We start from the raw sequence: 27,917 nt of genomic DNA, 5'->3' as shown, positions 1-27,917 counted from the left end.
CGCCGAGCCACACTCAAGGGGCCAAAGAGCCGCATGTGGCTCACAAGCCGTGGTTTGCCGACCACTGTACTAGGGTATAAATAACAGGTCTCATCTTCCCACTGTATTTTCCATTTTACAGAATATCCGATATATGATGGAACAAATGAGAGTATATACATTTCAACACTAGAGACCTCACCTACATGTTATCAATAAACTAAGAGATCAGCGCATTCCCATACACTTTGAAAGGTTGCCCATTCTTATGAGAGCATCATCTACTCAGTAAACCACTAGTTAGTTTAATATAAATGTTTTAAATACCTTACCTGTTGTAAAGCTTTTAAATCTATTTTCTGACCTTCAATCTTGGAATAAAATTCATCCACAGCCTTATTAAAACAAACAAAAATAATTAGTTGGGGAAAAAAGGATAGTTTCTACTTCAACTTGCATACTTAGAATTTTTTAGTCCATTTTGTTTATAATACCACTCAAAGATATAGCTAAATAATCAAGAATCAAGTTAACATTTTTTATCCTTTATCTTGAAATAAAGTAGCAAAAAATTTCCAACAGTTTGTATCTATGACTGCATTATTCTGTAATGCTCAGATTTATAGTGATTGCAAAGCAAAAATATTTATAATTTCTCAATCAAAGCAAGTTGATATTAATTTAATAATTCATATCATGCTAACTGGTCAAAAAATAGAATCTGAAACCCACCTTGTCAAATGATTCAAATTCTATATATGGACATTGTGAATGTTGAGAAAACAAGAAAGGATGAAATTCCTCATACCTGTAAAAAATATTTACTATATCACATTCAAGAACATTAATAAATACCTAAAATAAATTGACCCATGTCTACATGCTTACGTGAGTATGTCTTCAGTTGGTTTACCTACTTCCAGGCTTGGTTTTATTTCTCTTTTCTGAATGATATATCCCTATAAAAATCCAACATAAGACTCATTTTTATCCATGATTAATGAAGATTTACTTTTCATGAGTAATAATAATTTGTAATTTATCAACTGCATTTGTCTACAGATTCTAAATGAAGCTTTTCTTAGACTCAAAGTATTATTAGGAAATCTTTTTTTCACATGCCCAAGAAAAATCAGGGAATAAAGAAAATGGAAACTGATAAAATGGTGGGATTATACAGCTGCATTTTGCTTTCTTCTTTCCATTTTTAGATGTTGTGCAATTTAAATAAGCCAAAAGCACTGCCAGCAGAAAAACATATTTCCTTTGTTGGTAGGCGATTTTAATTCATTAAAAAAAAAAAAACTGGGCCTGGCCAGTGTTGCTCAATGGTTGAGCATTGACCCATGAACCATCAGTTCCATTCCAGATCAGGACACATGCCTGGGTTGCAGGCTCAATCCCCAGTAAAGGGCATGTAGGAGGCAGCCTATTGATGTTTTTCTCGTCAATGTTTCTTTCTCTCCATCCCTCTCCCTTTATCCCTCTCTAAAATCAGTAAAACTTATTTTTTTTAAGATATATTTTATTGATTTTTTACAGAGGGAAAGTGAGAGGAATACAGAGTTAGAAACATTTATGAGCAAGAAACACCGATCAGCTTCCTCCTGCACACCTCCCATTGGGGATGTGCCCAAAACCAAGGTACATGCCCTTGACCGGAATTGAACTCGGGACCCTTAAGTCCACAGGCTGACGCTCTATTCACTGAGCCAAACCGGTTATGGCAGTAAAACACCCTGGCAGGTTTCCCGATGGTTAAAGTACTGTCCCAGGCACTACAGGGTCACAGGTTTGATTCCTGCTCAAGGGCATGTATCTGGGTTGCAGGTTTGATTTCTGGTCCTGGTAGAGAGGCAACCAATCCATTTATCTCTCTCACATTCGTGTTTCTCTCTCTTCTTTTCTCCCTCCCTCTCCCATCCACTCTCTCTAAAAAAAAACATAAACAAAAACAAAAAAACCAATAGAAAAAATACACATGTCCTCAAACGAGGATTAACAAAACAAAAGGATACTAGGCAGGCACATTCAGACTGAATTTAGCTATAATTAATCAGAACTATCTCTGAACTTTTCCGGTAAGTAAAGTTATACTTTGAATAGGGAAGAAAAACACAAGATTTGATGTAATTCAGAGGATTATTTAACTGTTAAGGGATGTAAATCACCAAATTTTTGAAAAGTGCTGGCAAATTAAAATGTGCTTTGCTATCTAAAATTAACCTAAGGAGAAATACTTTCAAATACTTCATCTTTTCGGGAGGGTTGATATTGATTTAACCTAGTACTTTCTATAAAAGACAAAAAAGCAGAACAAAAAATTATAAATTAACAGCAATTTAAAAAAAACCACAAAAACACAAAACAGCTCAGACTGGTTTGGCTCAGTGGATAGAGCCTCGGCCTGCTGACTGAAGGGTCCCGGGTTTGATTCCAATCAAGGGCATGTACCTTGGGGCAGGCTCAATCCCCAGCACCGTCTCTCACAACAATGTTTCTCTCCCCTCCCACCCCCCTTCCACTTTGTCTAAAAATCAATGGAAAAATATCCTTGGGTAAGGTTTAAAAACACACACAAAAGAACAACTACCCTAGCCTGGCAAGGTGCTCAGTTGATTGCAGCATCGTCCTATGCACCAAAAAGTTGCAGGCTCAATACCCAGTCAGTGCACATATAGAAGGCAACTGATAAATGTTTATCTTTCTACCTTCCTCTTTCTCTAAAATCAATGAAAGCATATCCTTGGGTGAAGATAAAAAGAAAATTGAAAACAAAACAAAACAAAGATGCATATTACTAATGTCGAATTTCTAAACTAAAACAAAAAATGTATATATATTGATCTTTAATGAACATTTAAATTTTAAGAATATAAATAATAAAGCCACTACAATATTTAAGTATATGTGCTGCTACCTTTCCACTGAAGTTGGACGTTGTTTTCATATAATCTTCTGCTTTCTGCAGACAAACAAGTACTTTTTCAATATCTAAGAAGAATGAAAAAGAAAAGGAGTGGTAATCAAGATGCAAATAACTATTATTAAACAACTATGCAGAAAACAGGACAGTGCTTGTAAGTGTTCAAGAAAATTAAATAGTTATTTCATGTTTGTTATCAGCATATGTAAATAGTGATGTTTTGGCTCTTGCCCCTCATAATCTGAAAGACACTTTGTTCATATACTAAGTTCACATATGTATTTGGGCCTGTTTCTAAATTTTTTGCATTTACTCTAGTTTTTTTATTATGCTAATCTGGCAGGTACTACCATGTTTCCCCGAAAATAAGACATCCTCCGAAAATAAGACCTACTTACAGGTTTCCTTCTGAGTGAAATATAAGGCATCCCCCCGAAAATAAGGCCCCCCCCCCCCCCCCCCCGGCTAAACATGAGAGATTTGGTCCACTGATTCTGAAAGAAATGGAGTCACAAGAAATTCACCAGGAAATTCAGGAATTGGATTGTTATGATGATGTTCCAGAAGATGATGACATGATTGTCACTGAATAAATGAGTAAATTCTTGATACTGTAGGATTCACAGTTTGTCTGGTTTGTGTTGACAACTACCGTACTACCGTACTGTATACAGGTAATAAATTTCCTCTATTTTCATTTAACAATAAATGTGTACCGTATTCCTCTTCTTGGAAAAATAAGACATCCCCTGAAAATAAGACCTATCGCAGCTTTGGGAGCAAAAATTAATATAAGACACTGTCTTATTTTCGGGGAAACAGGGTAGTAAGTTAGGTTCCCTTAAATCAGGGGTGGGAAACATCTGGCCCTGCCAAGGAAACCACAGGCAGAACTCGAAATTCAGTAAATCTAGGATCTTTTTTCATAGCAACATAATTTTTAAGTTCATGATTCTGTATGGCCCTCAAATGATATTATAAATATCCAAATGGCCTTTGGCAGATAAAAGGTTCCCCACCCTTGCCTTAAATAGTTACAAGAGCCTAACGTATATAGCCACACTATAGTAGTTATAGAATTAAAATGCATGAATGCTGATATTTCTAGACAGACTCCAGGTTCTGAGTCAGAAGGCGAATAATTCAACTCCTTCAAGCCTTGTACCAAAGACTATCTTGGGGTCAGTTACTACTTCTAAAATTTAGGGGAAGAGTCCTGGCCAATGTGGTTCAGTTGGTAGGAGCAGCAGCCCACACAACAAAAGGTCCTGGGTTCGATTCCTTGTCAGGGCACATGCCTAAGTTGCAGGTTCCATCCCAGCCCTAGTCAAGTGTGTTTGAGAGGCAGCTGATTGATGTTCCTCTCTCCCACCAATGTTTCTCTCAAACTCTTTCTTACTCTCTCCCTCCCTCCCTTCCCACACTCTCCCTCTCTCTAAAAACCACTAAAAATGTCCTCTGGTGAAGATTAAAAAAAAAAAAAAATTTAGGGGAGAGAAGGAGAATATTCTAAAGTTGAAAGGCAATGAGATAGGTCAAGATATTAAACTACACATTAACAGGGAAAAAGAGCCACTTTAGAGTAGGAAGCCAGGAATACCACATGGATAGAACACTCACAGGGATGTAAGTCAAATGTTTTTAAGTCTAGAACTACTTAAAAGAGAAATAATTTCACTACTTTCTCAGAAATAATTTTCTGAGTTTTAAAAAAGGAAATATATAAACATGGACAAAACTTGTGCCATATAGACATACCCTTACTTTCAAATTTTTCATCCACTTTGACATTGCCAGAGAATCCATTTTCAATAAGACAATGTTCAATGAGAGCTGATCCATAGGCTATAAAAACAGAGGGTATTATTTTTAGTATTTTCCTATAAAATTTAACATCAAAATATAATACAAATTTATGTCCACTATAAATGATCTACTCAGTAACAGTAGCCAGGGAAAATAATTAGTTTACTTATTTTGAAGTGCTATTAGAAATGACAATTCAGATACTTAATTGAAATTTGAGACTAAAATAAAACTGTAAAAGCCAGTGCAAAAGTTATAGGAATTTAGTGAAACTTAGCCACATATAAAAAAAAGATTATAAACTAGGAATGCACGGTTGGTTTAGCATCCAAAGAGTAGTTAATGTAATATACCCTATTAATAAAGAAAAAATTCCTTATTGTAGGAATAAGTGATGATTTTCTCAAGCATAGAAGTCATTACATTTTCTTAACCTTGGTTATTAAAAGTATGTGACATCCTGGGATACCCTGAGCCTCATTAATAATAATAATAATAATAATCCAAAATGGTTATTAAACTGAAGATTCACATTGGGAAAAGAAAAGATTTCTTAGAATACTATAACTATCATTAAAGTACTAAATAACATACTATTAGTTAACATAACAGTATTACTTTTAAATAAAATCTAACAGATAAAGGTCAAACTTCATGTGGAATGATAAATTTATCTTTCCTTAAAAATAAACTCTACTCAAAAGATCATTTTAAACTCCTTTTTAAAGTTATTAAGAAGTTCTAATTTTCTACTAGAACTATAAAAGGCTTAAATAAATTCCTGAAAACTATATTATCTTGCAAATATTTCAATACTCTATGTAGAATTACTCACGAAGTAATGGGTTAAGAACTCTCTTTAGTAGTTCACCCTTAGGAGCTCTGGTTATTATCTCAGTCAGTCTGTAAAACAAAATTGACATTACCTCTTACTATCTTATATTTAATAATTCTTACAGCAATATTTATAGTCATAATACCACATCAATTCACCTGATCTTCAAATATTCTAAAATATAAGAGGAACTAGTTCATTTTGTAGGTAAGAAAATGTAGGGTCATAAAATTAATTTATTTGAGGTTAGTAAACAGCAGACTGGGACCTAAAACCAGGTTTTCTAAAAAAATCAATACTTTTTCAACTTAAGTCATATTGTTTATCATCAGTGTGCCATATATGATATGAAAGACACATTTTTATGTAACAGTTAATTGTTATTGGTGAAATGGCTTTACCTAATTAAACATTTAATAAGAATTTTCGATGCTTGTGGGCAGGCCTCAGATTAGCAGTGAACTTGCTAGAAATGTAAATTTCTGAGCCCCACACCAGATCTTCTGGCTCAGAAATCTGGCTTATCAAGCCCTCCAGGTGATTCCAATGCATGCTAAACTTTGAGAAACACTGGTATAGCCTATTGGCATTAAAAGCCTTCAGCCAGAAGAATACAGCTACAATTAGCACCGTATCTTACCCTGCTCCCTTTTCTTAGCTAAATCCTTTATATCCTTTTGTACTCTACCCAAGATATCCATCTATCTACTCACAGAATAGCTGATAAATCTCCTTACTTTACCGAGAAATAATAAACATCTGAAATAACACCAAATTTAGACTAAAAAGATACATTTGCTACTCTCAAATAAGGCTTAATTGCTTACATGCCCATTTATGCAGTTCAAGCAGTCCAAATTTAGTTATTTTATGCAAGTAAATAAAATATTTTATGTCCGCTCTTTATATTCTTACATATAATCTATTTTACCTTTTAATAAAATATAGAATGAGTTTATAAACAAAACATGTTACCTTTCCAAGGTAAGCAAAGGTTCAACAGCTCTAGCATGATCAACTGGGTAGCGTTCGCGAACAGCAAATTTAACTTCATCTGACTCATCAGTTCGAAATCTTAGGATATTTAAAATTAGATACTCATAATCTGTAAGAACAATGTTCCCCTATAATAGAATAAAATATAGTTTAATGCTTATCCCATTTTTGAAGCTTAAAATTTAAAAAAATGTAGGCTCTTAAAAACCTCATCAATGCTACAGAAATGAAGTTACAGAAAGCATTTGACCTTGATGACCACCAGCTGAACTACTGCTGTATTTTCATGATTCAGGTCTACAAACACTGTATCTTATTATGAAAAACAGAACAGATATATATCTATTTCAGAAACCAAGCAATATCACAGATATTGCTGATTCACTCCCAGACCACTGCAATAAATTATCACAAAATAAAGTGATTTGTAATTTTTTTGCTGGTGGAAGGTCTTGCTTTCAAGTGTGAAAAATCATAACATCGGTGAAGCCAAAGTGTCATAAAGCAATAAAGTGAGGTATGCTTATATATTTTCACCTGCATTGTCTTTTTCTTTATATATATTTTTTATTGATTTTGTACAGAGAGGGAGAGAGAGAGATAGAGAGTTTGAAACATCGATGGGAGAGAGTCATCGATCGGCTGCCTCTTGCACACCCCCTACTGGGGATATGCCCGCAACCAAGGTACATGCCCTTGACCGGAATCGAACCCGGGGCCTTTCAGTCCCCCAAGCCGATGCTCTATCCATTGAGCCAAACCAGCCTCGGCTGCACTGTGTCTTTTAAAAAAATTTTATTAATATTTTAGAGAGAGGAAGGGGGAGAGATACAGATAGACAGATGCACTCATGTGAGAGTGAAACATTGATCGGTTGCCTCCCACATGCACCCCAATCGGGATCGAGCCCCTAACCTGGGTATGTGCCCTGACTTAAATCGAACCAGCCACCTTTTGGTGTCCAGGATGACCCTCCAACCAACTGAGTTATGTCAGCCAGTACGCATTGTGTCTTTTAATAGCAGTAGTTATGTGGCAATGAAGACAGTGATACCCATACACTTGATAATGTTGCCTAATGTAATAACTCAATTAAAAAAAACAAAACTGTATGCTTAACGCTACACATTGCATTTACAATAAAAAAATAGAAACAACCTAAATGTAAGTATTGGAAAAAACTTTTAAATAAATAAATTATGATATATAACATAAGCTGTTAACTTATAAAAACTATGTTAAAAAAAAAGGCAGAAATTGTTTATATTCTTAGATAAAAAATAGCAAGACAAAAAATTTATCTTAGGAAGTAGAAGGCAAATATAGAAAAAAATATAATATTTACTGAAGAGTTAGGATTAAAAAGACCTTTTAAAATTTAATGTTTCATAATCTTTTCAACGAAAAGACCTAATGAAAATAAAACTGCCCAAAGAATACAACCTTTCAAATTGATTACTGTGAAGACAGGTGTTATTGCATAATTAAAAGAAGCATTCATGAAAACAGTCAGAAATGCCTTAGCAAATACTTAGAAGTTGGTCATAGAAGATGGTAAAGTAGCCCAAATCTCTTGAGGAATGGCAATTTGCAAGATAAATGGCTTCAGTAGATGGGAACACCATTCACTTGAGATAAAGATAACCAGAAGTTGTTACTAGGGGTTAAAAGAGTATATGCATCTATTGCTAAAGAATCTGACTTCAAAGCAACCATGCATTTAAATTTTTAAACATTTATTTAACTTAAAAAACAAAAAATTAACTGGAGAAGGAAAACAGAGGGCTGGGATACAAGTCCACATAGTGTCTTGTCCAGAAAGATGTGACTTGAAAAAACAGACCTGGCTATAGAGCCTGGCACATAGAAGGTGTGCTCAATAAATGTCTACTGAACAAAATAGTGCAGTTATCCAGAACACTTGGAAGATTCCAGGAAGGCAGTTACTTCCCTGAAAGGGCTTTCCTTAAACCAAGGTTTCCCAAAAGTATTCTGTAAGATGGCTCTCACTACTTCCATTAAAAAAAAAAAAAAAAAAGGAAGTCGTTCCAAGATGGCTGACAGGTAAACACCTAGCCGCAGCCGCACACAACAATTTCAATAAAATACAACTAAAATATAAAATGGACATTACCCAGAACTACAAGAAAGTCGACTGACTGGAAATTCTACAACGAGAAGCAAGGAGAAAACCAGAAGGAAGCGCGGAGGAGCTGTAAAAGCCTAAGGTATGGAGACACACAGCGCGGGCGGAGAGGATGGAGCCGGAGAGGAGGGCGGCTGAGTGCCAGGCTGGCGTCCCCTAGCAGGAAGGAGATACAAGCTCCGACTGTGCTGGGCCCCAGTTCTGACTGTTCTGAACCCCAGTTCTAGGCCAGACCCCAGGGACCCAGGCTCATCCATAGGGAGCTGGGCTGTAAGGCAGAACCCCGGGGGAGCGGTGAAAGGAAGTCCCGGCGGCGCGCACATTGTGCGCAGAGAAGGGACGGTTGGCTGTGCTGCGTGATTGCCCTGGCGGGAAGGAGACAGGGGCTCCAGACTGCTCTGAACGTCACCTCCAACTCCACTTCCAACTGAACTGAACCCCAATACCGGGCTCATTGGGGAAGAACCTAGACTGTTTGGCAGCAGGCGAAAATCGAGGGCACCTTTCTCTCAGAGGCACTTGCAAGGACCCGCATAGGGCGGGGCTGACAGAAGCCAAGGCTGTAAACTCCACCCTGAAACCCCGCCCCATCCAAGTAGAACACAGAGACTTTTAAGGCTACCAACTCAGGAAAGCTGCGAAAATGCCGAGATGAAATAGATCACAAATGAAAGAAATAGAGGACAAAAAGCGGCTGGATATAGAGTTCAAATCCACGCTTATAAGGTTTTTCAAGAATTTCCTAGAAAAGATGGATAAGACCTATGAGGATATGAAAAGGGATCAACTAGAATTAATAAGGAATCAACAAGAAATAAAGAATACATTGACTGAAATAAAAAATATTATACAGAGTCCTAAAAACAGAATGGAAGATTGCAAGAATCAAGTCAAAGATTTGGAACATAAAGAGCCAGAAGACACTCCTCCGCAGAAGCAAGAAGGCAAGAGAATCCAGAAAATTGAAGATAATGTAAGAAACCTCTGGGACAACTTCAAGCGAACCAACATCAGAATTATGGGGGTCCCAGAAGATGAGAGAGAGCAAGATATTGAAAACATACTGAAGGAAATAGTGACAGAAAACTTCCCCCACCTGGTGAAAGAATTAGACTTACAAGTCCAGGAAGCGCACAGAACTCCAAACAAAAGGAATCCAAAGAGGACCACACCAAGACACATCATAATTAAAATTCCAAGAGCAAAAGACAAAGAGAGAATATTAAAAGCAGCAAGAGCAAAGCAGGTAGTTACCCATAAAGGAGAACCTATAAGATTGTCAGCTGATTTCTCAACAGAAACCATGCAGGCCAGACAGGAATGGCAAGAAATATTCAAGGTGATGAATAGTAAGAACCTACAGCCAAAAATAATCTATCCAGCAAAGCTATCACTCAGAATCGAAGGTCAGATAAAGAGCTTCACTAATAAAAAAAAGCTAAAGGAGTTCATCACCACCAAACCAGAATTATATGAATTGCTGAAGTGGGTTCTTTCGGAAGAGAAAGTAAATAAAGATGAAAATTATGAACAACAAATACGTAACTATCAACAAGTGATTCTAAAAACCAAGGAAATTAAAAAAAAATCTGATGAACAATATTAACTGTTGAACATAATAGAATCAGAGGTATGGAAGGGGAGTGAACTGGTGATTCTTGAGGAAAAGGGGAGAGGGGGATGTGGGAAGAGACTGAACATAAACTATGCACCTATGGATGAGGACAATGGGGGATGGGGAAAGGGCAGAGGGTGGGGTGGGAACCTGATGGAGGAGAGCAATGGAGGGGGGGTGGGGGAAAGGAACATTTGTAATAATATAAACAATAAAAATTTATTAAAAAAAAAAGAATTCTGTGATTAAGCTTTGGAAATTCTATATAACATATCCTTCTCCAGGAATTGTATACATCATATTATCATATAAAAGAAATTAATAAATCCTATAGTTAAATTTTTACCATATTCTCAAAGTTCGTCAAATTTTTATGACTATGGGACTCCTTTTTCTAGGCACATCTATGATCTTATGGAAGTGGTATACAAGGAACATATTTTGGGAAATATTATGCTTGACTCTGATGTACACAATAGAGTACTTTCTGACCTTAACTTACTTTCTCCAGAGTCTCTCCTAATGGAACTTGTTACAAATTAATAAACTGGTCCTAGCTAGTTTGGCTCAATAGATAGAGCCAAAGGGCCTGGGTTTGATTCCAGTTAAGGGCATGCCCCTCGGTTGTAGGCTCAATCCCTGGCCCTGGTCAAGGTATATGCAGAAGGCAATCAATCAAACAATGTATCTTTCTCATATCAATGTTTCTCCCCCCCTTTCTTCCACTCTCTCTAAAAATCAATTGGAAAATATCCTCAGGTGAGGATTAACAAAACAAAACAAAACAAAAAAAATAAAATGATTTTCTTAAATGAGTTTGAGTAACAATAGTCTCTACCCAAAGCACGGTCAATTCTAGATAAACCACACATCAAAATCTTTGACAATCTGATAACAGAGTTTGCTACATATATACCATGAATACTTGGAACAAAGCAATGATTCACTCAGGCAGAGGAGATGCCAGAATGGGAAGGCACACAAGATTTCATCATGCTACTCAGAATGATATGCATTTTAAAACTTATGAATTATTTCTGAAACTTTCCATTTAATTTTTTTAAAATAAATCTTTATTCATATTATTACAAATGTTCCCCCCCACCCCCATTGCTCTCCTCCACCAGGTTCCCACCCCACTCTGTTTTTTCCCCACCCCCCATTGTCCTCATCCATAGGTGCACAGTATATGTTCAGTCTCTTCCCACATCCCCCTCTCCCCTTTTCCTCAAGAATCGTCAGTTCACTCCCCTTCCATACCTCTGATTCTATTATATTCAACAGTTAATATTGTTCATCAGTTTTGTTTTTTTTAATTTCCTTGGTTTTTAGATTCACTTGTTGTTAATAATTTTTATCTTTATTTACTTTCTCTTCCGAAAGAACCCTCTTCAGCAATTCATATAATTCTGGTTTGGTGGTGATGAACTCCTTTAGCTTTTTTTTTATTAGTGAAGCTCTTTATCTGGCCTTCGATTCTAAGTGATAGCTTTGCTGGGTAGATTATTTTTGGCTGTAGGTTCTTACTATTCATCACCTTGAATATTTCTTGCCATTCCTGTCTGGCCTGCATGGTTTCTGTTGAGAAATCAGCTGACAATCGTATAGGTGCTCCTTTATGGGTAACTACCTGCTTTGCTCTTGCTGCTTTTAATATTCTCTCTTTGTCTTTTGCTCTTGGGATTTTAATTATGATGTGCCTTGGTGTGGTCTTCTTTGGATTCCTTTTGTTTGGAGTTCTGTGCGCTTCCTGGACTTGTAAGTCTAATTCTTTCACCAGGTGGGGGAAGTTTTCTGTCACTATTTATTCCAGTATGTTTTCGATATCTTGCTCTCTCTCATCTTCTGGGACCCCCATAATTCTGATGTTGGTTCGCTTGAAGTTGTCCCAGAGGTTTCTTACATTATCTTCAATTTTCTGGATTCTCTTGCCTTCTTGCTTCTGCAGAGGAGTGTCTTCTGGCTCTTTATGTTCCAAATCTTTGACTTGATTCTTGCGAACTTCCATTCTGTTTTTAGGACTCTGTATAATATTTTTTATTCCAGATAACGTAATCTTTATTTCTTGTTGATCCCTTATTATTTCATGTTGATCCCTTATTATTTCTTGTTGATTCCTTATTAATTCTAGTTGATACCTTTTCATATCCTCATAGGTCTTATCGACCTTTTCTAGGAAATTCTTGAAAAACCTTATAAGCGTAGATTTGAACTCTATATCCAGTCGCTTTTTGTCCTCCATTTCTTTCATTTGTGATCTATTTTCTTGTCTCAGCATTTTCGCAGCTTCCCTGAGTTGGTAGCCTTAAAAGTCTCTGTGTTCTGCTTGGATGGGGCGGGGTTTCAGGGTGGAGCCTACAGCCTTGGCTTCCGTCAGCCCCGCCCTATGCGGCTCCTGAGTCTCAGTATTCCCCAGGGTCCTTCAGTCCTCACTGCAAGCACCTCTGAGAGAAAGGTGCCCTCGATTTTCGCCTGCTACCAAATAGTCTGGTCTCTCCCCCAATGAGCCCGGAACTGGGGTTCAGTTCAGTTGGAAGTGGAGTTGGAGGTGGTGTTCAGAGCAGTCTGGAGCTTTTGTCTCCTTCCCGCCAGGGCAATCCCGTGGCACAGCCAACTGTCCCTTCTCTGCGTGCAACATGTGCGCCTCCGGGACCTCCTTTCGCCGCTCCCCCGGGGTTCTGCCTTACAGCCCAGCTCCCTCTGTATGAGTCTGGGTCCCCGGGGTCTGGCCTAGAACTGGGGTTCAGAGCACTTGGAACTGGGGCCCAGCACAGTCCGGAGCCTTTGTCTCCTTCCCGCCAGGGCAATCTAGCAGCAGAGTCAACAGTCCGTCCTCTGCGCGCAATGTGCACGCCTCCGGGGGCTCTGCCTTTCGCCGCTCCCCTGGGATTCCGTCTCACAGCTCAAGCTCCCTCTGTTTGAGCCTGGGTACCCAGGGTCTGGCCTAGAACTGGGGTTCAGCGCTGTCGGGTCTGGGGTTCAGCACAGTCGGAGCTTTTATCTCCTTCCTGCTAGGGAATGCCAGCCAGGCACTCAGCCTCCCCCTCCTCTCCGGCTCCATCCTCTCCACGCGTGCGCATGTCTCTGTACCTTAGGCTTTTACAGCTCCTCCGCTCTTCCTTCTGGTTTTCTCCTTGCTTCTCGTTGTAGAATTTTCAGTCAGTCGACTTTCCTGTATTTCTGGTTAATGTCCATTTTATATTTTAGTTGTATTTTTTTGAAATTGTTGTGTGCGGCTGTGGCTAGGTGTTTACCTGTGCAGCCATCTTGGATTCTCTCCCTATTTAATATTTTTTTTTATCATGGTTGACTAGGGGTAACTGAAACCAAGGAATGCAAAACCGCAGATAAGGGGTAACAACTGTATTAACCTAAACCGAAGGCATGCCTATAATTAGTTAAATTCTAGAGATTTTGACCTTCAAAAGAAAATTTTTTTTCTTTTCTTTTGTTGGGAAAGTGGGGCAAGGCAAAGAAAGGGAACCATAAATAGGACACTAGACATGTTATGTTAGTATGAGGAATTTATTTGACCTCCAATTAAAAAAAATTATTTAAAAAATATTTTAAAATTGATTATGGAGAGAGGAAGGAAGAGGGAGAGAGAAACATCAATAGGCTGTCTCCTGCATGTCCCCTACTGGGAATTGCATCCACAACCTGGGCATGTGCCCTGACTGGGAATCGAACCAGTGTCCACTAGGTACATGGAACAACGCACAACCAACTAAGCCATACCGGCCAGGGCAAAACTTTCAATTTTAATTCTATGTAATTCTCTATATACTGTAAATATATTCATGCACTATTACTAGATAATCCCAACCACTGTCCTACCGAGAAATAGAAAAACTGAATAAAATACACAAAGCATGCTTTTTAAGAAATTAAAAAAAAAAATGCTAAGTGGGCAGTAAACATTTACAGGACCAAAATCTAGGAGAATATAACTCAGAAAGGTGATTTGGGCTACTTTTCCCCCAGGACCATTTGTCTAAATACTGATAGACTCACAGGACAACTAAGGGGAATAAAAACTGGAGGTCAGGGTCTAAGTGAAAAGTCCTGGGGGGGTGTGGGAGTGGAGATGGTGGTGAGGGGTAGTCAAGCTATGAGTAGTGACCTCAAAAGCATACATCCCAGAAGAAGAAAATATATTAGCTTTCCTAGTACTCTAATCAAGTCAATTCTTCACTGATGTAAGGTAATCTGGAATTATGTATACCCTTTAGCTACCTGTCAAAAGCAAACAAATATTGGAGAAACCAAGATGGCGGCATAGGTAAACACCTAAACTGCTGCCTCGCACAACAATTTCAAAACTACAACTAAAAGACAAAACGGACATCATCCAGAACCACAGGAAGGCTGGGTGACTGGAAATTATACAACTAGAAGGAAATAGAAAAGCACACTGAGACTCAGAGGAGCGGCATGAGGCAGAGGTACTGAGACGTGCGCATGGAGAGAACTGGCAACTGAGTGCACAGCTGGCTTTCTCAAGCGGGAGGGAGACAAAAGCTCCCTACTGTGCTGAACTCCAGTTCCGGATGAGACTCTGGGGACCCAGACTCATTCTAGGAGAAACTGGACTGTCTGGCTGCGGGCAAAATGCGAGGGTGGCTTTTTCTCAGAGGTGCTTGCAGCGATTGCCATGGGACACTGAGACACAGAGGTCTATTAGGGCAGGGCTGATGGGAAACCAATGCTGTCTTCTCCACTCTGAGACTCCGCCCTATTCAAGCTGAGCACAGAGGCTTTTGCAAGTCTTATCTCATAAGGTTGTTCCCAGCATGGAGGTTCTCCCAGTATAGATAAATTTAGCCAGACCCTTGAGGATATGAAAAAGGACCAACTAGAAATTAAGCATACACTGACTGAAATAAAAAATATTATACAGAGACCCAACAGCAGACTAGAGAATCGCAAGAATAAAGTCAAAGATTTGAAATTCAATGAAGCAAAAAACACTCAACATAGTATTTCTATGGCTTCACTTTTTACATTGAAAAAAAAAAAAGTTTTTAAATCAATTGTGGTTTGGGTGAATGATGTCTGCACTCCTTCCAAGTGGTTAATAGCACTTTTCTGAATACTCTGTTGTTACATTCTACACAAAAAAATCTGCTAAACAGCATGAGAACATAAACTCTATAATTCCTTGTTAACATGTGTGTAGCATTTAAGAACACAAAATTGTTCAAAGTTATACAACGCTATGGAATTATTCATGTTGCTCCTCTAGGCATTAACATACAGAGAAAGCTTGCTGAAGTTTGGGACTCTGAATTAATAGTAATCTCTATGAATAATGTAACCCTACCTTGACATGGAACATATATACTTCTTTTTAAAAAAAAAATCTATTTTTATTGATTTCAGAGAGGGAAGAGAGAGAGAGGGAGATAGATAGATAGATAGAAACATCAATGATGACAGAACCCACAACCCAGGTATGTGCCCTGACCGGGAATTAAACTGTGACCTCCTGGCTCATAGGTTGACACTCAATCATGGAGCCACACCGGCCGGGCACAACATACGTACTTTTAAGAAAGGCTTTGTGTATAATTATTCTTAGAAGATGGCTTGTTTACTAACTCCATGAAATGTTAGTTTTTTGGGGAGTAGAGAAGGGAATAGTTTTTATAGGATTCTTTGGCCTATGGAAAGCCCTGTCATTTCCAGTTTCCTGAAACATAAAATTGTACCATGTATTCTTCTTTATCACTTCTAACCCACTTCTCAGTAATTTCTGTCTTCTGAAAAGGTCTCTCAGTTTTTGTGGGTTAACAATGTATCTACTGACTTTTTTTCATAAGCAATTAGTCTTCCTTTCTGGTTGTTTTCCCTTTGTCTTCGGTGTTCTCTAGGTTCATTAAACTGGGTCTAATATTGCTATTCAGAGCCCCTATTTGCATTTTTAAAAATATATATTTATTTCAGATAGAGGAAGAAGGAGAGAAACATCAGTGATGAGAGAATTAGTAATTGGCTGCCTCCTGTGTGCCCCATACTGGGCATGGAGCCCAAAACCCGTGCGTGTGCCCTCATTGGAAATTGAACCTTAGCCTCCTAATTCATGGGTGGATGCTCAACCATTGAGCCACACCAGCCAGACCATTTGCATTTTTCGCTCACCACTCCATAGGAGCATGACAAAAGTCTTCCTGAAATTAGACTCATTTTCCTGAAGTTAGTTAGGTTCATGAAAATTAAACAATATTCTTTTAAAAAATATATATATTTTATTGATTTTTTACAGAGAGGAAGAGAGAGGGATAGAGAGTTAGAAACATCGATGAGAGAGAGTCATCGATCGGCTGCCTCTTGCACACCCCCTACTAGGGATATGCCCGCAACCAAGGTACATGCCCTTGATCAGAATCGAACCCGGGACCTTTCAGTCCGACGTTCTACCACTGAGCCAAACCGGTTTTGGCAATATTCTTGATATTATTTCAACTATGTATCTTTCTCCTGTCATTCTAAAGAGTTGAAAATATTAACATCATACAGAAGAAACATAAGCATGGTTAGGTCTTATGTTTCATCTTCAGTCACAGCCCTGACAAATGGGTTTTCTCTTTTTTTGTAATGAAAGTACCTAACTTAAGCTTTGCTTGCAGAGGCATCTACTTCAAAAAAGCATCCACTCAAAATGGCTACACTGCCAGACACATGACTAAGTCAAAAGCCAGGTCACCTTCCCTCAGTGAGGATCCTTTGTTTTAGAGACCTTGGTTGATTTTGATAACTGACCACTTGTTTTTTTTCTTCCTATGTTTTAAATTCCTCTTCTTATATATTTAAATTTTTGATGCATATAGAATTAATTTTGCTGTAGTGGCTTATAAAATAGTTCCAAGATATAATTTTGTGATCAATGGAATAAGTGAGAGGCAAGAAACAAGAATGGTGAACACATCAGTATTCTTCCTCTTAGGACTAATGACACTATAAAAACATGGCAATGTCTCTGAGTCTCAACTGCTGTCTTATTTATGACACAACTATCTATTTTCTGGTTGCAACATAGTAGTCCTGAAATGTAACATGATGCCCTCAATTCTCAGATCTTCATCTTCTATATTCATAATGCCATTTTAAATGTTTTAAAATGTCTTAAATGTTTTAGGCTGAGATCTGCCTAAATTCTAATCTCCAGATTAAATGAAGGTTATTAACTGGAAAACTATATTTAACTTGTTTGGCACTTATTATCCTAATCTATTTACATAAAAACCCTGGGTGTAACACCATCACGGCAGAAGTTTGACTAACTGGAAGGAAGTCAGTCCTGCAGGGGTCGCCTTGGCAAAGGCTACACCCTCCCCGAACTGTTCCCACCAAGGGCGAGGTTAGAGGTAGGAACCGGCCCTCCGAGTGTGGAGGCACTGGGTCCTGCATTGCCTTGGCAATGGCTGCACCCTCCCCGAGCTGTTTCCCTGGAGGCCTGAGAGAAGAACCCACCATCGGAGTGCCAGCAGTGCCCAGTGGTAGGCAGGCAGTCAGTCCTGGGTTGCTGAGGCAGAGGCCACTGCCTGGTAGAACTCTGGATCTGGCCCAACAGGGGGCGTGGCCAGCCTTCAAACCAGACCTATTCCTCACAGAAATCTGTTGGGATAGCTTTCTATCAGTGGCCTGCCAGCCAGAAACCCCATTCACCCGCACCCCGGACCCTGACAGAAGGGAGGAGGGAGCCCCATTCCTCACAGGTGGCCAGCTTGCTGTCAGGGGCCTGCCAGCTAGAAACCCTATTCACCTGCATATCTGTATGTGCCGCGCCGGCATGCCCAAGGGTGATCCTGAGTGGCGGTGGTGAAAGGCTTAGAAAAGACAGACAAGAGAATAAAAGCTGTGTCTCGGTGGGATGCTGCTTCTCTGATAGACAGAGACCACGTCCATAAGCTGTGTCTTTATTTTATAACAGAGGCAAAGTAAGGGCGTGATCAAGATGTCTACAACATTCTCGTGGGTTTCATTCCTACTCAACAATATGCATCTGAACTCTATCAAGCCCACACACTTAGGCACGTGTTCAGACCACAGGTACAAGCCTACAACCATAGCTGTTAGCTATAATTGTGTTGGGAGGGCCCTGCCCTCCAAGCCGGGACCTGCATGTGGCAATAAGAGGACTGTGCCCTCTCATCAGTCCAAGGCAGTGTTTCCCAACCTTCTCTCATGATGAGAATCACCTGGTGGAGTTGTTAAAACACAGATTCCTGAATCCCAACTAAGAAGTGCTAAACTAGAATTTTTGGGAACATATAGGTAAAATTGTATACTTAACTAGTGCTCTAACACAGATGTTATATACAGAGCACTAAGTTAGGTATGCAATTTTACCTATATGTTCTCAAAAATTCTAGTTTAGCACTTCTTAGTTGGGATTCAGGAATCTGTGTTTTAACAACTCCACCAGGTGATTCTCATCATGAGAGAAGGTTGGGAAACACTGGTCCAAGGCTTGAATCTGTCCAAACACTGTAGCTACTCCCCTACACCTGTGTAAAATTTTAATACGTTATATTAGAGGTCGTGGTGGTATGGTTTTACCCACAGCGTCTACAGACAGAGCACTAAGTTAAGTATACAATTTTACCTATATATTCCCAAAAATTCTAGTTTAGCACTTCTTAGTTGGGATTCAGGAATCTGTATTTTAACAACTCCACCAGGTGATTCTCATCATGAGAGAAGTTTGGGAAACACTGGTCTACAGAAATTGCTGCAAATTTACTTCTCAGTGGAAAAACCTTTCATTCCCAATATACTGTAAATTACCAATTCCATTAAATGAAACTTTAATTTCTAGACTCGATGTAAACAGTGAAGTTGCTAAAACTATTACAAAGGCCCAACTTTTTATTATTGATGAATACACCATGGCATCCAGTCATGCTATAAACACCATAGACAGATTACTAAGAGAAATTACTAATTTTAATGTTGTATTTGGTGGGCAAGTTCTCCTTCTTGGGAGGGGATTTTTGACAATGTCTCAGTATTGTACTGCATACTATGCGATCGGCCATAGTACAAACAAGTTTAAAGTACTGTACTGTTTGAGGATGTTTCAGAAAGTTGTCTCTTACAACAAATATGAGATCAGAGGATTCTGCTTATAGTGAATGGTTAGTAAAACTTTGAGATGGCAAACTTGATAGCAGTTTTCATTTAGAAATGGATATTATTGAAATTCCCTGTGAAATGATTTGTAACGGATCTATTATTGAAGCTACCTTTGGAAATAGTATATCTATAGATAATATTAAAAATATATCTAAACGTGTGATTCTTTGTCCAAAAAATGAGCACAAAAACTAAATGAAGAAATTTTGAATATACTCAATGGAGATTTTCACACATATTTGAGTGATGATTCCATTGACTCAACAAGTGATGCTGAAAAGGAAAATTTTCCCATCAAATTTCTTACTAGTACTACTCCTTCGGGAATGCCATGTCATAAAATTGAAAGTGGGTGCAATCATCATGCTATTGAGAAATCTTAATAGTAAATGAGGTCTTTGTAATGGTACCAACTTTATTATCAAAGCTGAAGTATTAACAGAGGGATCTGCTGAGGGAGAGGCTGTTCTGATTCCAAGAAGTGATTTGTCCCCATCTGACACTGGCCTCCCATTTAAATTGATTCGATGATAGTTTCCTGAGATGCTAGCATTTGCGATGTCTAGGACAAACTCTAGCAGAGTAGGAATATTCCTACCTGAACCAGTTTTCGCACATGGTCAGTTATAAGTTGCTTTCTCTCAAGTTCAAAGAGCATGTGACTTTAAAGTTGTAAATACTTCATCACAAGGGAAATTAGCAAGAAATCTGAAAAGTGTTTTCACTCTTAATGTGGTGTACAGGAAGACATTAGAATAAATTTAATCACTTTATTAGTCATTGTTTGCATCATTGTTGTTTTTATATTATGTTTTTGTTGTTTTCATATCATGTTTTTGCTGTTTTTATACCATGCCTCTGTTATATCCTTTTGTTACTGTTTATTAATAAATTTATATATTATTTTCATATACAGTTTACTAATTTCCTTTCATCTCTCACAGTTCTATTATAATGGGCAAATAGCAATATTAAAATATTTCCTCTAATTAATTCCCTCTTAATGTGCACAAATTTCATGCACAGGCCTCTAGTGTATCAATAACCTTTGATACAAAAAAAAACCTCGTTTCCTGCACATTTTACAGCACTATTACATTATATTAACAATATAATGATGAATTCTCCCTCACCCCATGTCCCAAATTTAACTTACCCTATCATAGAGCTCAATGATTAAGTGATATGCAGCTTCATCACTTCCAAACTGAAAATCTACAATTCTATCCGCACCAAGCTGTTTTGCACTGACTAATCTCCGACTCTTCAAATGTTTTCGGCACTAGCAAGAAACAGAAGAAAAATGCATTTATATAATTAAAGTTAATTCCTAATCATTTGGTATTGGATTATGTTTTTTCTTTTCATTGGCATCAGGAATAATATTTTTAAAGTTGCAAGTAAACATTATAAAACAAAAGCTTGCAGGTAATAAGAGAAAAAATATTTTGGTTTAGACAACTCTAAATGCTAACTCTGAAACAGTATTTCATATTAAATTTTTAAGTAATGAGCCAAAACCGGTTTGGCTCAGCGGTAGAGCGTCGGTCTGCAGACTGAAAGGTCCCAGGTTCGATTCCGGCCAAGGGAATGTACATTGGTTGCGGGCACATCCCTGGTAGGGGGTGTGCAAGAGGCAGCTGGTAGATGTTTCTCTCTCATCAATGTTCTAGCTCTCTATCTCTCTCCCTTCCTCTCTGTAAGAAAATCAATAAAATATATTTTTAAAAAAAATTTTAAGGAATGATAGGCCCATAGTGAATTTTACTTGTTGCTTTATATAACTACTAAATCCCTTGTTCTCACCCTGATGACCTCACTAAAAGCCATGTTTTTTGTTTTTAAAGAGAGGAAGAAAGGGGGAGTGACAGAGAGAGAGAAACATTGATGTGAGAGGCACATTGATTGGTTGCTTCCTGTACTCGCCCGACCACGATTGAACCTGCAACCTAAGAATATGCCCTTGACCAGAATCAAACCATGGACCCTTCAATCCTTGGGTTGACACTCTATCTACTGAGCCAAACCGGCTTGGGCAATAACCTTTTTTTTTTTTTTTAAGTCTCTTTCTACTCCAATCTTTTAAGTATCCCAAATTTCCTTTTGTGTGTTTTTGTTCAAAATTAATGAAGTTTCCATTAACCTTCCACTTCAAATACAAATTCTAGAGTTGGGGCTTCCGCAGTGAGGGTGGAAGCAGCGTGACCCGCGTGGGATCGCGGGTTCTGCCGGCGCCGGGTCGCCCCCGCCGGCCGCCATGGAACTCAGCGCCGATCACCTGCGGGAGAAACTGCGGCGGGACCTGCAGGCAGAGCACGTGGAAGTGGAGGACACGACTCCCAACCGCTGCGCGTCCAGCTTCCGAGTCCTGGTGGTGTCGGCCAAGTTCGAGGGGAAGCCGCTGCTTCAGAGACACCGGCTGGTGAACGAGTGTCTGGCCGAAGAGCTCCCGCATATCCATGCCTTTGAGCAGAAAACCCTGACCCCAGAGCAGTGGGCCCGGGAGCGGCAGAAATAAGAGACCAGCGCCTGCACAGCCATTAAATTATGAATGGGGCCAAAAAAAAACAACAAATTCTAAACCATGAGCTTACTGGTATTGTGGAAATTAGTCCTCCAACTTATATCCAATTACCCTCTATTGCAGGGGTCCTCAAACTTTTTAAAGTGGGGGGCAGATCACGGTCCCTCAGAGAGCTGGAGGGCCGGACTATATGAACTACTAATTCCTACTGTAACACCTTGGCTGCGCTCACTGCCCAAAAAACCTGGCGGGCAGGATCAGACTCCCCTGGGGGCTGCATGTGGCCCGCGGGCCGTAGTTTGAAGACCCCTGCTCTATTGCCACAAACTTTATTGATATAACCGAAGTAGAATTTTCTGGTACTATCTCTAAGCTTTTGATCAACCTAGATGAAATCCAAATATAATAACTCCTATTCATTATCAAATCTCATACCTCACATCTCTAGTTATAAAGTTACTGTTCTTATTAGCAATTAGAATAAAATTAGCATGTTAAACCCAAATACAAATTACTTGGTAAATATGTTTTATTTTAGATTACTTGTACCATTCTATAGTACAAATATTTAGGTACTAGAGGCCCGATGCGTGAAATCCGTGCAAGAGTAGGTCTTCACAGCCACTGCGATGTCCAGAAGGCTGCTCAGACAGTCATTCCACTATCTGGCCATTCGGCCAATTTACAAATTATGCTTTTATTATTATAGATTATTATAGATGACATGGACCGAAACGAGACTACTCTGTAGCCTCTAAAAAAAATCTTACAGCTGTATCTAATTTTTGAATTTGTAAGACCCTTTAATGTAGACCATTAAGAAAGAATGCTTTCTTTTCTTCAACACTCAGATTCAACATAAATTTTACAGAAGTTAATCTAAAACCACCTTTAAATATATAGAGAGAGTAATTCTTAGAATGAATGTCTACTCTTTCACAACTAAGAATAGTCTCCTCCAGACCTTATCGTTCAAGTTGACTAAAATTTTTATTTTATGTACTTATATATTCAGGCGGATATAAGAAGAATTTTCCAACTTCATAGAATAAACAACTTACCCCTCCTAAATTCAACAGTTCTGATTTAAGAGTAACCTATATGGATTTTTATTTAAACAATGACCTACATATAGGGCTATCTTTAAATCCCCAGGGGGAAATCACAATCAAGCTTTCTAGAGTTCCCCAATAATCTTCTTATTCAAGAAATATAGTCAGCCCTGGTTGGTTTTGCTCAGAGGTTAGTATGTTGGCCCTCACCCTGAAGGGTCTCAGATTCAATTCCCAAACAAGGGCCTGTACCTCAGTTGCAGGTCTGATGCTAGGCCCTGGTTGAGGTAGGTGCAGGAGCCAACCAGTTGATGTGCCTTTCTCTTATCAATGTTTCTGTCTTTCTCCCTCCTCTGTCTCTGTCTCTGTCTCTGTCTCTGTGTCTCTCTCTCTCTCTCTCTCTCTCTACACACACACACACACACACACACACACACACACACTGAGTGGCCAGATTATTATGATCTCTGAACGCATAATAATCTGGCCACTCAGTGTATATCTTATATAATAAAAGGTTAATATGCAAATTGTCCCCTCTACCAGGAGTTTGACCAGCAGGCAGGCCAGCAAACCACCCATGTCCCCTCCCACTGGCCAGGCTGACTGGAGCCCACCCATGAATGAATTCATGCACCAGGCCTCTAATGTGTGTGTGTGTGTGTGTGTGTGTGTGTGTGTATTTTGAGTGGCCAGATTATTATGTGTTCAAAGATCATAATAATCTGGCCACTCAGTGTATATCTGTGTGTGTGTGTGTGTGTTTGTGTGTGTATCCCACTCCTACTCTCTTTCTCTAAAGATCAATGGGAAAAATATCCTCAGGTGAAGATTAAATTAAAAAAAGAAGTAGAGTTAAAATGAACATAAAAGGCATCCTTGTGAGAAACGTAAGTTGGTACCATGGAATGGTGAAAAAGGGAAGATTATTTATCATGAGTATGTGTGGACATAGAGTACAAATATAAATCCTGTTTTGTTTGCTTATTTCATTAGCAGCGTGGTGAAAACAACCTTTTACCCACTGAGCTATAGCTGGCATCCCCAAATGTGAGAGAACTAGAGACAAATACTGTGATTTAACCACATATTGGACATGGCCCTGCCTGTATCATACAACAGTAACAGCTCTTTAAGTTTTTTATAAAGTACTTAACATTGTCTGCTCCATTAGAGGGGATCTTTCTATACATTTAGCTTGACATGTACACCTAACTCAAAAATTCTAAGTTTCTTTAAAGTGTTTGAAGTCCCATTAATACTACAGCCTATTTTGGGAATGTTTATACAATCATATCCTATTGCTTCTTACATCATCTGCAAAACTAAATGTTCTTCATATCCAGAGTTGTTAACTTAAATGAAATATGCATTACTCATCTACTTTTAAAAGTGCTACACAAACATAAAGTGGCATTACTAGTAAGGATAATCTCCAAAAGAACCATTTTGGGTTACTATTAAATAAACTTTTAAGAATTTGATAATTTTATGATAACCCTTGTGATCTGGGAAGCACTTACCTAACTCGCAATCCAAAACAGATTCTAAGTTGCTGGGGATAAGGCTCTTCTCTGTAAAGCCTCTAATGAAATAACACAATGCCAAAACAAATAAATTTCTGAAGGAAAGTGAGGAGGAGAGGAAGAAGGAAATTAATACATATGGATTCCTAATATGTGTCAGGCATTGTGTTAGATGCTTTACATGTTACTTCAATTAATCCTCACCAATAACCTCATGAGGGAGGTATTATCCATATTTCATATGAAAAGAAACTAAGTTCCAAGAGGTTAAATAACTTTTCCAAATTATAAAATGAGTAGCAAAATCATTAATTCAAAGTTAGGTATATCTGACTCCAATGCCTTTCCTCGTAGCACATGAACTTTCAGTTTATCTGTTATGTCAATAAGCAAATGAGTAACATGTCCACAATACAGAATCTCAGTTTTAATAGTACAAAGAAAAGCAAGGAGAAAAGTAAAAAGTAAAAAAAAATAATAATTGTTAACATACTAATGTGACTGAGTATTCCAAAAAAAATACAAATTGATAGCTCAAAAGTGAGCTATGGAAGATAAGACTAGGAAAAGGAGGGGTGGGGAAGGTGAGGAACAGATCATGGACAGCCAAGAATGCTAGGATGTGGAATATTAAAAAATTAGGGAATCCTAAAATGTGAGATAACTAATGTAAATGATGCTTTAGAAAAATTTAATGTTGGTCTAATACAGAACTGTTTTGATACACGAAGTGGATTTATAGTTAAGGGACAAGACAGAACGTCAAAAAAAGCTTGACCTTGAATACTGACTGTGGGAACAGAAATATTTGGAGGACAATTGGGTGTGAAGAGAAATAAGAAGTCAATAGATATCCACTTTATTCATTCCAATATCTATCAACTACTCTTATCTTTATTTTATCTCTACTTTAAAACTTCAACTGCTAATGACCAACCTCAGGGTCTTAAAATTTACTTTCAAGTATAAGTTAAAATTTACCTTCATGGCAAAACTAGACGGCATCATATTCTTAGGCCACTCAAATTCTGTTGTGTGAATTCGTATGCCAGATTCAAGTAAAAGTGTTGCTTTAAAGTCTGGTCTGTAGAAGAAAAAAGTCGATTTTTTTCTTTAGGGCATTTGCCAATGCTAACTCAGTGAAACAGACTAAAAGTAGGTAAAACAACAACAACAACAACAACAAAAAAAAAACCTCTCATTTAATAACAAAAGATAAAACAAGCCTTACTTTTGAAGACGAATAAGATATGTCTTATTATCCACATCATAAACATTGTTTACTCGCATTCCTAGCAAGCTGCAAAGAGAAAGGAAACATGAAATAAATCATATTACCATCTGAAACATAAACCTTCACACAATTTAATGCTGCAGGCAGAAGCAGAGCCTACGGAAGAGGAGGACTTCAGGATCTTCGACTCTAAAGATGTAGAGTAGGGGTGTCGAACTCAATCAGAGAAGGGGCCAAAATCTAAAATCCAGCCTAAATCACGGGCCGAATGGTTTACTGAACAGTCATAAACTGACAATGTCATAAACTGACAGTGGAGTGCAGTGATGACAGCGGAGTGTGGGCCACATTGCAAGGCCAGGCGGGCTGGATTTGGCCCGCGGGCCTTGTGTTTGACACATGTGATGTAGAGTCAACTAAAGAGCAAAGTCTGAAGGCCATCATACTTTCAGTTCAAAACTTAAGTGTAACTATTTAAGAACAAAAGTGGTCCATCAGCCCTGAAAACACCATGCTTTGCGACTTTGAAATGACTAAATGTTTTTTTAGAAAAGGCAGTCCAGGCCACTTAATTTACTGCAAGACGGAAATAAAAGGGGAGGCAGGGGGAAAGAGGCCCTGGAAAATATGACAAAGCTCACACAGCTGAGTAATAAAAACCCAGACTAGAATCCAGATCTGTCACCTCCAGCTGATGGCAAGGCTCCCTCTGTTTGGGGCAAGGAGTGTCAAAGAAAACAGGCCTCCAGTCTGCAAAGGACTGACTCTGGTGTCTGGGCGTCCACCTGGCGTCTCCGAGTTTTACTAAATGTTCGCTGTCAAACTAGATGACTGGGGCCGACGAAGCGAGAGCCCCGCCATAGCTGGGCACCAGACCAGCGAGCAGGCAGAAGCACTTTTCTGAATACTCTGTTGATACATTCTAAACAAAAAATCTGCTAAACAGCAGGAGAACATGAACTCTATAATTCCTTGTTAACATGTGTGTAGCATTTAAGAACACAAATTTGTTCAGTTATACAACGCTGTGGAATTATTCATGATGCTCCTCTAGGGATTAATATACAGAGAAAGCTTGCTGAAGTTTGGGACTCTGAATTAATAGTAATCTCTATGAATAATGTAACCCTACCTTGAAATGGAACATATATACTTCTTTTTTAAAAAAAAATCTATTTTTATTGATTTCAGAGAGGGAAGAGAGAGAGGGAGGGAGGGAGATAGATAGAAACATCAATGATGACAGAACCCACAACCCAGGCATGTACCCTGACCGGGAATCAAACTGTGACCTCCTGGCTCATAGGTCGACACTCAATCATGGAGCCACACCGGTCGGGCGCAACATACATACTTTTAAGAAAGGCTTTATGTATAATTATTCTTAGAAGATGGCTTGTTTACTAACTCCATGAAATGTTAGTTTTTTGGGGAGTGGAGAAGGGAGTAGTTTTGATACGATTCTTTGGCCTATGGAAAGCCCTGTCAATTCCAGTTTCCTGAAACATAAAATTGTACCATGTATTTCTCTTTATTGCTTCTAGCCCAGAGCGCGGGGCGCGCGGGCGCTGGGCCCCGGTACCCGCGGGCCGGGGAGAGGGCCAGCGCTCGCAAACCCAGGCCCAGCCAGCTCCACCGCGCAGCCGGGGGAAGGGGAGCCTCGGGCTGGGCTGGTTTTGAGCCGCGGGGCCCCTCCGCCTCCCGCACTCCCCGCACCAGTCCCGCCTCCTGCCGCCCATCACCTGGCATTCAGCTCCGCGAGTACCGCACGCAGGTCAACGGTGCTAAAGCGGGTCTTCATGGCGAGGTGAGAGGATCGCTACCGCAGCTTCCACCACGGATTGCCTGACCCGACGCCACTACTCTTCTACGCAGGCACACTTGGCGGAGATCTACGGCGGCGCGGAAGACCCAATATTACTTAAACGCGTTTCTGTCGCTTTCCGGAAGAATTCGTTTATCAAGTCCCCGTCAACTTGCTTTTTTTGTGTGTGTAACAGAACAATTTTATTTTGAACCAGAAAGATATACCAATTGTTCTATTAAAACTACATTCCTTCCTGGAAGGTTTATGGATTAATCCGGTTACCTTGTCCCTTGTATTCGGAACGCAAACCAGCCTCCATAGTGACCCCTGCTG

General features: G+C 39.0%; 2 protein-coding genes across 4 annotated transcripts in view; one reads left to right on the top strand and one right to left on the bottom strand.

Annotated features, from left to right (window-relative positions):
* NEMF (nuclear export mediator factor) overlaps positions 1-27,671 on the bottom strand; it is a 79,341-nt gene extending 51,670 nt beyond the window's left edge. Inside the window, exons 1-11 of one of the 3 annotated variants that reach the window (XM_084884999.1) lie at positions 27,520-27,671; positions 25,775-25,843; positions 25,525-25,627; positions 20,598-20,723; positions 6,522-6,670; positions 5,547-5,614; positions 4,664-4,750; positions 2,900-2,973; positions 868-938; positions 712-787; positions 312-374 (exon numbers count right to left, since the gene is read on the bottom strand). In XM_084884999.1, coding sequence (XP_084741125.1) covers positions 312-374; positions 712-787; positions 868-938; positions 2,900-2,973; positions 4,664-4,750; positions 5,547-5,614; positions 6,522-6,670; positions 20,598-20,723; positions 25,525-25,627; positions 25,775-25,843; positions 27,520-27,578 — 945 coding nt within the window. In that variant the 5' untranslated portion in view covers positions 27,579-27,671. The remainder of the gene's footprint in view (positions 1-311; positions 375-711; positions 788-867; positions 939-2,899; positions 2,974-4,663; positions 4,751-5,546; positions 5,615-6,521; positions 6,671-20,597; positions 20,724-25,524; positions 25,628-25,774; positions 25,844-27,519) is intronic. The other 2 variants (XM_084885001.1, XM_084885000.1) reach the window with 2 other exon arrangements.
* Positions 21,599-22,016, top strand: LOC311623435 (bolA-like protein 2). Its single transcript, XM_084885437.1, has one exon. The coding sequence runs from the start codon at positions 21,699-21,701 to the stop codon at positions 21,957-21,959; it is 261 nt and encodes an 86-aa protein (XP_084741563.1). The 5' UTR covers positions 21,599-21,698; the 3' UTR covers positions 21,960-22,016.
* Positions 27,672-27,917: the final 246 nt, after the last annotated feature.

The sequence above is a fragment of the Pipistrellus hanaki genome (assembly GCF_964339955.1).
Source record: "Pipistrellus hanaki genome assembly, chromosome: 1".
NCBI lineage: Eukaryota > Metazoa > Chordata > Mammalia > Chiroptera > Vespertilionidae > Pipistrellus > Pipistrellus hanaki.
This window is presented reverse-complemented; position numbering and strand designations above follow the sequence as displayed.